The 13,498-nt window shown below is 38.3% G+C and overlaps 1 protein-coding gene across 1 annotated transcript in view; it reads right to left on the bottom strand.

The window, feature by feature from the left end:
• The window catches only part of RAD23B (RAD23 homolog B, nucleotide excision repair protein), a 45,764-nt gene that overhangs the window by 15,429 nt on the left and 16,837 nt on the right, over positions 1 to 13,498 (bottom strand). The window contains exons 2-5 of the mRNA XM_042963761.1: positions 10,911 to 10,992; positions 10,537 to 10,616; positions 8,859 to 9,139; positions 3,537 to 3,592 (exon numbers count right to left, since the gene is read on the bottom strand). Coding sequence (XP_042819695.1) covers positions 3,537 to 3,592; positions 8,859 to 9,139; positions 10,537 to 10,616; positions 10,911 to 10,992 — 499 coding nt within the window. The remainder of the gene's footprint in view (positions 1 to 3,536; positions 3,593 to 8,858; positions 9,140 to 10,536; positions 10,617 to 10,910; positions 10,993 to 13,498) is intronic.

Here is a 13,498-nt window from a genome sequence, read left to right as displayed (position 1 = left end):
GGCCACATCTCGATTTCTCTTTCAGAAATGTCCGCTCCCTTCCCTTTCCAGCCATAGCTGTTTGCACAGGCTGTGTCCACTTCTCACATTCCACTCACTCCTCAACCAATATTGACATGTGACTTTGGATCTCTAAAGGTTTCTCCCTCAAATGTGCCCCTCCAGTAGCTATCTGCCTTCTCCATTTCAATAAACGGCACATCCTTCCACACAAGTACAAGAACCAGAAAACTGGTGATCACAGTTCCCTTCCCCTTATCTTTCACATCTCATCTGCAGACCCTCCCTCTGAATTACAGTGCAAAACTACTTACGTTCCCCCCTTCTCCACTGCCTTCACTCAAGACCAGACCACAAAAGTCTCTGGATTACACCCTGCTTCCTCTCCTGCCCCTCCCCACTGCCTCCCTCAAGTCTACGATTCTTTCTTCACATGGCTGCAAACGCGAGCCTTTAAAAAGAAAACCTCCCAACCATCTTCAAACACCATGCTCCAACCACACTGATATTTTCCAGTTCATAAGTCGTACCTTCTAAAACCTGCCGCAGAACCTCTACACACATACCAGGCTTGTCTGAGGGCCAGTTCCTCTGCAGGCTCTAGTTCTCAATTTAAATGTTCCAGTCTCACAGATGTACTGCCTATCCTATGTATAAGCACCTTCTGTTTTTCTTTAAGGAAGCCGTTTGTTTCCTTAAAATCATTAATCATAATTTGCAATTTACTTTACGTTTCACCCTTCTTTCTTTACCCCATCTGAATGAAAAGTTCAACTTGCAAGGGACCCTGTCATTCTGCATCACCGTTTCCCTGGCACAGTGATACTCTTACCAGTTAAATGATTTTCTGCAGAATTTTCAAAAGGCATTTGTTACCTATAAAAGTATAGTTAAAAAAAAAAAAAACCTAAATATCACTGAGCTAAGGTGGCATTTGATATCTAGAGTTAAGGACTTTTCCTTTCTGCTTCCATAGAGGATATTTTTTTTCTTAATCACCTATTCATATACTTCTGGCACAAAGCTACTTAAGTGCCAATATACTCTGAGTAATTTAGTTCCCAGATTCAGAATTCAGCATCAAGATAAAAGAAATTAGGAGCTGTGGACTACCTGAACTAAACGATTTTAACATGGTGTTTCTTACTTAAGTCTCGCAGTAACTCCATGAGAAAGGTTTATTTTGATCATGGGATCAATGGCTGGTAAGTCATGGTACAGAGACCAACACAGGCTGTCAGACTCCTGAGCCCCCAAACCAAGTCATCATGTTACACCTCCTAAAATCACGCCTCCTAATTAGTCAAGTTACCAACACTCAAAAATAAATGCTTATAAACAGTTTGCTACTCATAGGAAAACTAGGGACAATGGACAACACAAGAGAGAGAGCTAATGAGACTAAAAGTAGTAGTGACGAAGAACCTTTACGTGTCATCAAGAGTCTTATCTTCCCGGTCACAAGAAACTGCACAAGGAACTAACAATAACTTCATTAGATCAGCCTTTTTTAAAACCCACTATAACAGAGCACTGACATGTAGGAGAGAATAATGCAGGAGTATTAGTGAGGTAAGGGCGTGAACTAAGGCAGGCAAGTGGCAGTGGAAACAAGTATTCCGGAGACATTAGAAAGGAGGGCCGTCAGTACCCTGGGCTCAACAGGCCGAGAGAGGCAGGGGGATCAAGGACGACGCCAATGTTTGCTAGAGATGATGGTGCAAGCAGTGAGGAACAAAGGAGAAGAACTGGATGGGGGAATAAAACAGGACTCTGTCTGGAACCTACAGAGTTCATGGAGGTTAGACGTCTTCCAGGTGGCAGTTTAAAGAATGAATCAGTTCACATCTGAATCTGGAGGCTCAGAAGGAGATGTGTACTGGGGTTATAATTTTGGGAATCATTATAGTATTTCCAGAGTTTGAACTTTGAACTATGGGCTAGAGCAGAACCGCAGAAGATCCGTATATTTAAGGGTCAGGTAAAATAAAAAGAATTAACTAGAAGGCCTGAAAAGGAGTAGTCAGAGGCATGGATCAAGAAAAGAGTAGTGTCACAAGCCATAAAAGAAAAGTTTAAAGCAGCAGGGTATCTACATAAAGACTGGGTGAATTAAAGAGTAAAGGGGTCCCATGACCTAAGCTGTACAGGTTGACAGAAGATGTAAAGGTAAGACACCGTCTTCAGAGGTGTACGCGTGGTAGCAGCAGCTAGAGCTTGGAGGCACCACGCTTTCCGACTGAGATAGCAGCGGTGGCAGCAGACAGTTCGGCAGTCCCAGGGACAAGTGTCAGTGGGTTCCAGCTCTGCAAGTGGAGAGCACATTACCGATTTCTGGCTCATCTCTAGTCCTTTCGGTATCTCTGTAAGGACTTCTGAGGATTAAGCATGTCCCTGTATGACAGAGTGATTTCTATTTTGCTGATTGGACGCTAACTTATACTTATTTGGTAGCAGAGCAGTCCCAGACAACAGTAAATGTAAAGATGTGGGTGTGGTACATGCGGTGACCTTAGTAACATTTTGCCCCTACATGCTATGGGCAGCCAAGATGCCGTTTCCATGGCAATGAGAGGTTCATGGAGTTCAAGTCCAATCAGGTCAGAGGCCACCCTACATCTCATGAGGTACTACTGCTGTTAGAACCCTGCTGCTGCAGCAACTAAGTAGGCAAAGAAACTAGAAGCCCATACCACTGAAGCTGCTGTTCCCACCTGTTCCCAGTCTTCTACCTCCCTACCATTTCCAGTAACACAGAATAGTACCAAAGGGGAGGTATGGGGTTCCCAGCCAACTGACCAATAATCAGCAGGCACAGGAGGAAACATACCAAAGTGTTATAATGGAAAAACAGGGGCAAAAAACAAAACTGATTTTGACATATTAAGTGTGAAGGGGAGATGAAAGAGCGTCATCCAGCATAGTTAAATTTAAAGTTGGGATGGGGTGTCTGGGTGGCTCAGTTGATTAAGCAGCCAACTCTTGATTCTGGCTCAGGTCATGATGTCACGATTGGTGAGACAGAGCTCGGGGTCTGCTTGGGATTTTCTCTCTCCCTCTCTCTCAAAATAAATAAACTTAAAAAAAAAAAAAAAAAAGTTGGGATAGAAAGGTATGTTCACTACAAGCATGATATAAGCAATGAAATACAGACGGGACCCAACAGGGCTACAAACTGGAATAAAGGCTGAAGGAGAATAAGATGAGGTGTGAGACAGATTTAGTAACATTCTGTACCGACTTCAAAAACATTTTGTAATACACCTGTACATAGTTCAAACTCTGTTAAGACCATATTTAGAATTCACATTTGGAAAATGATCTGCTTTAACTAAAAGAATATGCTTACCTCGAATAACAACAGTACAATTCTAAGGATTCAATATATAACACATTAATTTACAAAGTCTTTAGAAACATTAATTGAACAATTATCGAAACCATTTAGCAACTCGATTATAAGTAACCATGAAGATGAACACATGACCTAAAGAAATGATCCCTCTGATAAGGTCATTTACAACGTAGACACTTACCAAGTGCACTTGTTGCATCTTCAAAAAGGTTTGACCGAGAAGAATCTCCTGATGTACTGCAAAAGGTTTTTAAAAAATCATACTTCAGAAAGTATATAAACTTAAAGTTTAGTAACTGTCCACTATATAAAGAGATTATTTTATTTTAATTAAATGTAAAAGTCTGGCTACAGTGTTTAAACTGTCCTCTAGATTAATCCCTAAAGCCTTTATCCATAACATTTCCAATCTTAATACTCATTCTTCTGCAAATGCATCATTTTAAATGTCCAAAGATGTAAAATAACCAGACTGCTTACTACTTAAGGAATACAAAAAAGAGAATGCACAACCATTTCCCTGAAAGAATTTACATGAGAAGTTAAATAAGTCAAGTCACAGTGGAAGAAATACCAAACAATGCAAGTATCCCCCACTTTTCCATAGTTCACTGCTTTGCTTTTACAAAAGATCTACATTAGTACCTGCTTTCACTAACTATAAGAAATCCAAAGAGGATGGTCTCTGAAGAGGATTTCTGCTTTTACAAGAAAAGTGAAAATAGTGTTTCATTTGCTTTGCAGCAAGCCTTTCTAGAGGCGTACACCCCGAGAAGTGAGTGGCCCCACCAAGCTCCTTCAACTGGAACTACACCCAGCATCTCAATATCAAGTCACTGTTAATTCTGAACCGTGTGTGTGTGCATTTGTGCTTTGTCTTAATTTACTTTGTGCACCCACTAGCAAGGTGTGTCCTAAGCCTGGGAGGTTATTTTTTGGGTCTGGGAATGATCAAAACTTTTTCCATATAAATTAATGGTAATTGCCTCATTGCTTTATGCTATTTCTGCTTTTACAAAAGGTTTCAAAGGAACACTCTACTTTCAAATAGTGGAGAAAAACCTGTATACGATAAATAGCCAAAGTAGAAACCACATTAGGCTGGAAAGGCCTGGGAAATCTTTACATAACAGAATTTCAGTTAGATCTTATACGAAACTGAAGGAAGGCATTTAAATCAAGGAACACAGCATAAGCAAAAAATGGGGAGACGTGTGACAAAATGCAAGTTGTAACCGAAAGTTAATCAGTTAAAAGCACTAAGTTTCTGCTGGGCAATTGCAGAAGATGAGTCTGGAAAACAAGATAGACAAAAACAAGATTATGAAAGACCAGGAAGAGTAGGCCAAAGAAAAATAAATTCAAGTTTACAAAAGTAGTAAAGGGAGCAGTTAGATTAAAACATACATACAACACACTTATTCCCAATTTTAAAAAGAGAACACAGTGGACTTCAGTTCTGAGAAAATCCTATAGCATAGCAAGAGCAAGTAGAATATCTAAGTTTGAATTCATAAATTACTTTCTAAGCCTCAGTTTGTTCATCAATACAATGGGGTCAACAATAATATCCATGTATCGCTAAGTTGTATGTATGTATGTATGTATGTATGTGGAGTTACTGCTAGTAAAGTGTTTAGCAAAGTGCCTGGCATCCTAACATCCGATATGATTATCATGATTAAACTACTTGTTTGGTATAATTTTTAAAGTATCTTCATTAACTTGATAGGCTAACATGTACAGAAGGAAAAAAGTTGTGAAAAGTATACAGGAAAACTAATTCTGCCCAAGACCCCAACCTAGGGAACAACCACCACTAGCAGTTTCTATGTAACAAGAAGTTGTGTCTTGCTTTTGGATGTGTTTCGCTTAACTTGATTATCTCAGTCAGCATAACTACAACTACCTGTTTTTCCCCAGGCGCACAGTACTCCATTTAATTGGCCAAATCAAGCTCTTACTAAATTCTTTCTATGGACAAATTTTTCAATTATTCCTTTTATAACTTTTTAAAGATTTTTATTTTTCCATGTTCTCTTGTTTATGGTTTCACTTTTATGTTGAATCGTGATCTGTCTAGAGTGATCCATCTTTCCCCTTCCATTTGGCTAGACATTAATCCCAACAGCATTTTCCTCAGTGGTCTGAAATCACATCTTTATCTTGCATGAAGTCTCTGGTATGTATTCTGGTCTGTTTCTAGAATACTATCTATTTAACTGAGCCGTATTTCTAGTAAGAGTCACTCTAAATTGTCGCAATTGTTACCATGTAGAGTACATTCTACTACCTGGTAGGACTAGTGTTTTTTCCTGCAGCTCTTTTACAGAACAGTTTGTGCTGTTTTGCATACGGCTTTAAAATTTCCTTTTACATATCACAGACCACAGTGAGGTGAGGTTGGACTGCCATTCTTCAACCTTGACTCTGCCTCATTGCTTCTCCTTCCCCATCTGCAGAGGAAACCACTTATCAGTTAGTGTGCTGTTCCTTTGTTACTACACGTTACTATATATACCCAAAGAAAATATATGATGTCGTTTTGTGGCTTTTGTTTGGTTTACGGTTACTGCCCATATTATTTTGTAATCTCTTTTTCTCACTTGATAACAAAGCCTTGAAACCACATTCATTCAATATGCATATATACTACATACTTCAACTGGCCTGTACTATTGGATATTAGGGCTTCTCAAACTTTAGGAAGCCTAAAAATTCACCAGGAGAGCTTGTTAAAATACAGATTTCTGTGATCTGCCCCCAGATAATTCTGACTTAGGTCAGGGGTTTAATTTCAAACATACTCCCAGTGACGCTGATGCTGCCTACTTACTACCACCTTCAAGCAGCATTGCTCTCCAATATGAATAAATTGCAGGTCAAGTCATTCCCTTATTAATGGATATTTAGGTTGGTTCCAATTTGTCTTTAATTACAAATTAACGCAGTCTTTGTGCACACAGGCAGTTTCTCTAAGGTAGATATATACAAATAGGATTTGCATTGCAATGGGTAGTTTTTAAAGAACAAAACTGGCCTAAAGACACAAATGACTAATAACGAAATGTCAGGCCAGGGGTGATGAATAAACTTTCTGATGTCCCTCGAATTGGTACGAGTGTATCTCCTGATAATTAGCCCACTAAGTTTTGTGCTTTACAGGACACTAAATGTTTTAGAGCAGATGAAAGGACTAAGGCACATTTAAGCAGCCAGTTTTCTGAGCTTCCCTCATCCTTCTGTTACCCTTCTCGAAGGTGGTGATAATTTGGGGAAATGGTGTACAAAGCCCAACCAAGTAAGTAACTCTAGTATCTGCTCTGTGGATCACTGATCATCTACTGATTTATGCAACCTCTGTAGGTCTGAAAAGGTAATCCTGAATCTTTTTTTACATTTTTTTTTTTTTTAACGTTTATTTATTTTTGAGACAGAGAGAGACAGAGCATGAACGGGGGAGGGTCAGAGAGAGGGAGACACAGAATCTGAAACAGGCTCCAGGCTCTGAGCTGTCAGCACAGAGCCCGACGTGGGGCTCGAACTCACGGACCGCGAGATCATGACCTGAGCCGAAGTCGGCTGTTTAACCGACCGAGCCACCCAGGCGCCCCGGTAATCCTGAATCTTAAGAATCGGTAAGTGAAACTGTACCTCCAGGAAGAAAATTTAAAAAAAAAGAGATTGTACCGATCAATTCTGAAATTCTCACTATAAATAGCTTTTCGAAGAGCTGAAAACATGTAAGAAAATAGGCTATCCTGTACTGATGAACATATATTTAATTACATTTACAATGTTTAAATGGTCTGGGAAACAATGTGTTAAATTTGTTAACTTCCCTCCTTCACACAGAATGGACCAACAACCTTTTGATAGAACAGCTTAACCTGAGTTTGGTTGTCTCCCACTAGGTAAGAGTGTTGAATGCATTTCTAAATGTACGTGGGAGAAGCATCAAGTTAGGTGACAGTGTCTCAGAAGGCCTAAACTAAGGCAAAGTGCAGCAGGCAGGCATAGAGGAAATATTTAATTCCTTGAAAAGAGGCCCAAAGTGAGCAATAAACCAGATGACTCAAACCCCTCCAAACATGGTTGACTTGGATCAGATACAGAAACTGAACACATAGGTAAAAGACCAAAATAATCGTAACTAATTTTTTTCTGATCATTGTTGTATTTATCACAAACATGCTTCCCTTTCAGTACGTGTTTCCAACTCCTGTACAGATCTCCATTCTGTCTGGTTTTGATTCCAAGGACTCTAACTATTGCCACTGAGGTCCCAAGTTATATTGAAGTCACAAAACACAAACAGCTCCAGTGCCAATGCACACTGGACTTAATACAACCCATGCTGTCAGATAAAGCAGAAATTCCCCGTACAAGCTCCAGCCAAGCAAAATAAAGCACTTGCTTTGGTTCTTTTATTTACCATTGGGGGAAAAAACTTTTGTCATAAATTACTCAGTAATCTTGTCAACTTCTCACAAGAAATTATTTCTTGCTCCACAAATATCCCAGTGCTTTTTCTTTGGTTTTAAAGATCTACACAGGCAAAACTTAAATGTTTACAAAAGTTCACAAAAATATAGATAAAACAGTGGAAAACTGAAACAATCCATATGTTCAACAAAAGTTGGTAGGTGAAGTACCCACAACAGCTGATACGTATTGCTGTGTACCGTGTGCTATTTTACACCTTTTATAATCATTATTCCATTTAATCCTTATAACAACTCTAGGAGATAGGTTGTCATCCACAAATTTTCAGATGAGGAAAATACCCAAAGATGTTACTTTTCTAAGGTTGAGCGTGAACAAATGTCAGATCCAAACACAATGCTATGCAGCAAACGGAAATATTTAATGGAATGAAAGATGTTTACAATAGAAATGACAACAATCAGAAAATAATATAAATAGTGACTGGGGCAGTGTCAAGTTATTTATAATATGCCAAACTATAATAAAATATGAAGTTATTTTTATAATTCTTTTTGGGCATTTGTATTTCCTAATTTTTCTACACAAAATGAAGAATAACTTTGACCCTCTTTCCCTTCCCCCTGGGAAAAAAAATAATGGGAGTATACAAAACTGGATCACGAAAATTTAAACAGGCACAAAAATTAGTTTTAGTGAGAGTTCAATGTTCAGAAAAGTTTAACAGAGCAGAAACAAAGTTAGTTTGATCAAAACAATAATCAAAACAAACACATGCATGAAGTTCTTTTTTTTTTAATGTTTATTCATATTCATTCTTGAGAGAGAGACAGAGATCAGGCAGGGAGGGGCAGAGAGAGAGGGACACACAGAATCTCTAGACTCTGAGCTGTTCAGCACAGAGCCTGATGTGGGGCTTGAACTCACAAACTATGAGACTGTGACCTGAGCCGAAGTCGGACGCTTAACTGACTGAGCCACCCAGGCACCCCTACATGCATGAAGTTCCTAATATGAACGTGTTTTGGGATACAATTTCCTAGAATACAGTTCTTACCTGTCAGTTGATGTTGGACTAGTAGCCACTGGTGTTTCTGCTGGCTTTTCTGCAGGTTTCTCTTGTTTCGTTGCACTAGCAGGCGCAGGTTCAGAAGATGCTGTCGTTGATGCTGGAGTGATGGATGCAGGGGTAGGAGTGGGAGCCGGAGTGGGAGCCAAAGTGGGAGGAGAGGTCGGGACCTGGACCACAGCTGGAGCTGTGGTGGAGCTAACTGTGGTCGTGGTGGCAGGATTTGACTGCTGGGTTGTAGCTGGTGCTGGTGTAGTCACTGCTTTGGGCTAAACACATTAAAAAAGTAAAATAATGAATCATGATAAAATACCACATTATTACCGGATCTCTAAGTAGACTATCATTATAGGAGGCTACAAACATAACACTAATATAAACTTGTAACTTGAAAATAATTTCGTAAAGTAACTTAATAAATGATCAGTATTAGCAATCTGAATCACTATGTTACTCTTTCAAAGCTGATATATTAACTAGCAACCTTAATTAGCTTTTAGCTAACAGTTTGTCTTTGTTATGTTATCAAGTCACTACAAAAAAGAGCCAATAGAAACCACTATTCAGAGATATACAAAATGTGTACTAAAAAAAAAGGACCATTTAATTACCCCCTACCAAACTTTACAGTTTAAGTTCCAAGGTTATAACTTCAAGGTATTTATTGTCATTTAAAAGCATCACCAAAAAAAAAAAAATAAAAAAAAAATAATAATAATAATAAAAGCATCACCAAAATAACTCTCTTGTTTGATCTGAGCTAGTTCAGCATGCACTGGAAAGACTTGCTGTGCAAGGTAGGACAGGGGACTGAAAAAAAAAAAATACTAGGAGCATTCACTCCCTCTTTTCTTTGTTCTAAGAGTCTTGTGTTTAGCCCTATAACTTTTCAAACTGCCAATATAATACTCTGCAAATTATTAATGTTCTAAACTCTGATTTAGATTAAAATGTAATTTAAATGTATTATGCTAATTTAATATTTCCCTTAAGATTATTTATGATTATAATAATATAACATTTCATGCCCTCGCGAAGTCTCTGTTGCCACAGTGCTATTTAAGCCTCATTCTAAATGGTAGCAAACCCATCTGCTTTTTGAAGTTTTGCTGCTTACTTCTGATCTAAACAGTTTTCCTGGCTCTTTATAATAAGGTCATTTCTCTTTGCCTCTATAATGCCTAATACTTCCCCTTCTAATAGATGACTTCTATTAATAACTTGAAAATAAAATAACCACAAATTATCAGTGGAGTCCTGTGTAAAATAAGAAAAAGCTTGGCTCTAAGTAGCTATTCTTCAAACACATCCATCTATTCTGAGACCTATCCTGCTTAATTCTTAGTTACGTTCTAAACAGTCAAGGTTATTACAATACTAAAGGAAATAAGACCCCAAACATATACATATCCAAATATGTGGCTACCACATTTTGCATACTATTCATGATAAAACTTAAAAATGTTTAAGCTATAAATGTATAAAATTATTAACTTTATGGTTCACACAAAGTAAACTTAAAATTTTTAAAAAAACAGCCAAGTGCCTGCCACTATGGATGTGCATAAACTGTATTCACCAAAGTATAAAAGCTGGACTTGGGATCTTTATTTTTTTTAAAAAACCTCGCAAGCATAAAAATATACAGAACAAAGCTAAAACTTACTTTTGTCACCATAACCACCACAAAGTTTTTTTCATCAATTTTATATTCTTTTAGAGCAGTATCATCATTGAGGATTTTGCCTAGTACATTAAGAAAAAAAGAATACATTATTTGAAGCCCATAACCTTTGTCTTACACATAACTGAAGTTAAAACAATTACTAATGTCAATTCTATCAATTAATACTTTCCCCAAAGAAAAACATTAAGTGATCAGTCAAGATAAAGAAAAATATAATTGGAAATATAATCAGGTAAAAAGGCACTAACATTTGATTAAAAGATACCAAACACAAACACTGCGTATGTGTCTGACAGAACGAATTTGTCTACACAATCTGAAAGATAGCATTACTTTCAATATTTAATTCATACCTGCATAAATTAATTTTTGACCTGCTACAGGAAAGGCATCTTTCCCTTTTTCAGATTCAATCTTCTCTTTCAGCGCCTTCACCTAAAGGAAAAATAAACATTTTTTTCTAACAGGTCTAAACAACAAATGACTATCCAGAATCTGAGAAATGCAAGGTAAAATTTTTATACATATATTAATCATTAATACTTGCAAAAACTTAAAGATCATGTCTTCACAATATTGTATTAAAAAAGACTCATTCTTAATGCATATCATTAGGTATAGGTATAAACTTTACCACCAGCTGCTACACATACACAGATTGAAAGAAAAAACTTTTACCAGTTGACTTGATAAATCTACTCAAAATAAAAATTGCAACATCAGAAGTCTTGATTCTCATTATAAAGCTTACGGGCTTATTTCCCACAGAGTAAAAAAGAAAAGCTCTCTAACCTAAAAGGTCTAAGAAAGAAAATAGTCACATCTACAATAAAAATAAGTTAAATACGAATGTTAAAAAGCAAATGATTCAGGGGCGCCTGGGTGACTCAGCTGGTTAAGTGTCCAAACCTTGATTTCAGCTCAGGTCGTGATCTCACGGTTTGAGAGTTCAAGCCCTGTGTCAGGCTCTGTGCTCACAGTGGAGAGCCTGCGTGGGATCCTCTCTCTCTCTGCCCCTCCACTAACTGCGCTCTGTCACTCTCTCTCAAAAATAAACAAACAAACAAACAAACAAACAAAAGAAAGGCATATGATTCACTTAAAAACATTTTTTTTAATGTTTATTTCTGAGAGAGACAGAATGTGAGAAGGGGAGGGGCAGAGAGAGAGGGAGACAGAATCTGAAGCAGCCTCCAGGCTCTGAGCTGTCAGCACAGAGCCTGATGCAAATGATTCACTTTAAAAGTGGGATATGTTTCATCATTGTCATCTGAGGGGGCTTCATAAAGATCAATTAGAACATAATTTCTAGAGATGGGGCCTGAACACCTTTATTTTTTTTTAATTTTTTTCAACATTTATTTATTGTTGAGAGAGAGTGAGCAGGGAAGGGGTAGAGAGAGGGGGAGACAGAATCCAAAGCAAGTTCCAAGCTCTGGGATGTCTGCACAGAGCCTGGATGTGGGGCTCGAACTCATGAACTGGGAGATCATGACCTGAGCTGAAGTCATATGCTTAACCAACTGAGCCACCCAGGTGCCCCTGAACACCTGTACTTTTTAAAAAGCTTTACAGGTGGCTCCAAATTTCAGCCTTGGCCGAGGACTACTATCTGTTGTCTCATCTACAAAGAGGTACTGTAACAGATGATCTTTATGATCTCTGTCTTGTAAAATTACATGACAACAGGCTCATTATGAGGTATTTTGAAAATGAGTCCAATTTCTGAAACTAATCAAAAAGCACGGTGGCAGAGGAGTAAAAAAGGCAAGAAGATATAATGGAATTAGTTTCATTACTTTAAAGGCACAAAAATCAAGAGGAAAAATTCCATTCCTTCTATCTCCCAGGATACTTCTAAAAATTGTCTAAGTTGATAGTTCTGAGCTTTAGGTGAAAGACTGCTTGATAGGGATACACAGAGAGAGCACTACTTTCATTACTTTAAAGATACAAGAATCAGGGGCGCCTGGGTGGTTCCGTGGGTTGAGCGTCTGACTTCGGCTCAGGTCATGATCTCACAGCTCTATGAGTTCAAGCCCCACATCAGGCTCTGTGCTGACGGCTTGGAGCCTGGAGCCTGGAGCCTGGAGCCTGCTTGGGATTCTGTGTCTCCCTCTCTCTCTGCCCCTAACCCATTTGCATTCTGTCTCTGTCTCTCTCAAAAATAAATAAACGTTAAAAAAAAAAAAATTAAAGATACAAGAATCAAGGGGGAAAATTCCATTTCCTTCAATTTCCCAGAATACTTCTGAAAACTGTCTAAATTGATAGTTCTAAGCTTTTGGTGAAAAACTAATGCCAGTGCAGAGCCTGATGCAGGGCTTTAACCCACAGATCGTGACCAAGAGTCGAATGCTTAACCAACTGAGCCACCCAGATGCCCCATAAGTAACAGCTTTTTTAAAAAGCACTCAGGGGGGTGCCTGGGTGGCTCAGTCGGTTAAGCATCCGACTTCCGCTCAGGTCATGATCTCGCGGTCCGTGGGTTCAAGCCCTGCGTCAGGCTCTGTGCTGACCGCTCAGAGCCTGGAGCCTGTTTCAGATTCTGTGTCTCCCTCTTTCTCTGACCCTCCCCTGTTCATGCTCTCTCTGTGTCTCAAAAATAAATAAATGTTAAAAAAAAATTTTTTTTAATAAAAATAAAAAAATTAAAAAAGCACTCAGAGAATCTGACGTCAACATCAGTAAACTCAGGATATAAATTCCACAAGATAGTAAATTCTATGCTATGTGTGGGTCAGAATAAAAAAGTACAAGGATTCACAAGTCTAACAACTCTACAGTTGGCCCTTGTTCTATAATTTATGTTGGCAGTTCTGATTTTACCCATATATTCAGCTAGCATGTCATGATAAGTGCAGGAAACAAAAGATACTATCCAAATTTCTAAGATAAAGTAACTTTTAAAGACCCATTTATTTAAACCCTATACTGCCAA

The sequence above is a fragment of the Panthera tigris genome, chromosome D4 (assembly GCF_018350195.1).
Source record: "Panthera tigris isolate Pti1 chromosome D4, P.tigris_Pti1_mat1.1, whole genome shotgun sequence".
Taxonomy (NCBI): Eukaryota; Metazoa; Chordata; class Mammalia; order Carnivora; family Felidae; genus Panthera; species Panthera tigris.
The sequence above is the reverse complement of the archived record's forward strand: the minus strand, read 5'-3'. Positions and strand labels throughout refer to the sequence as shown.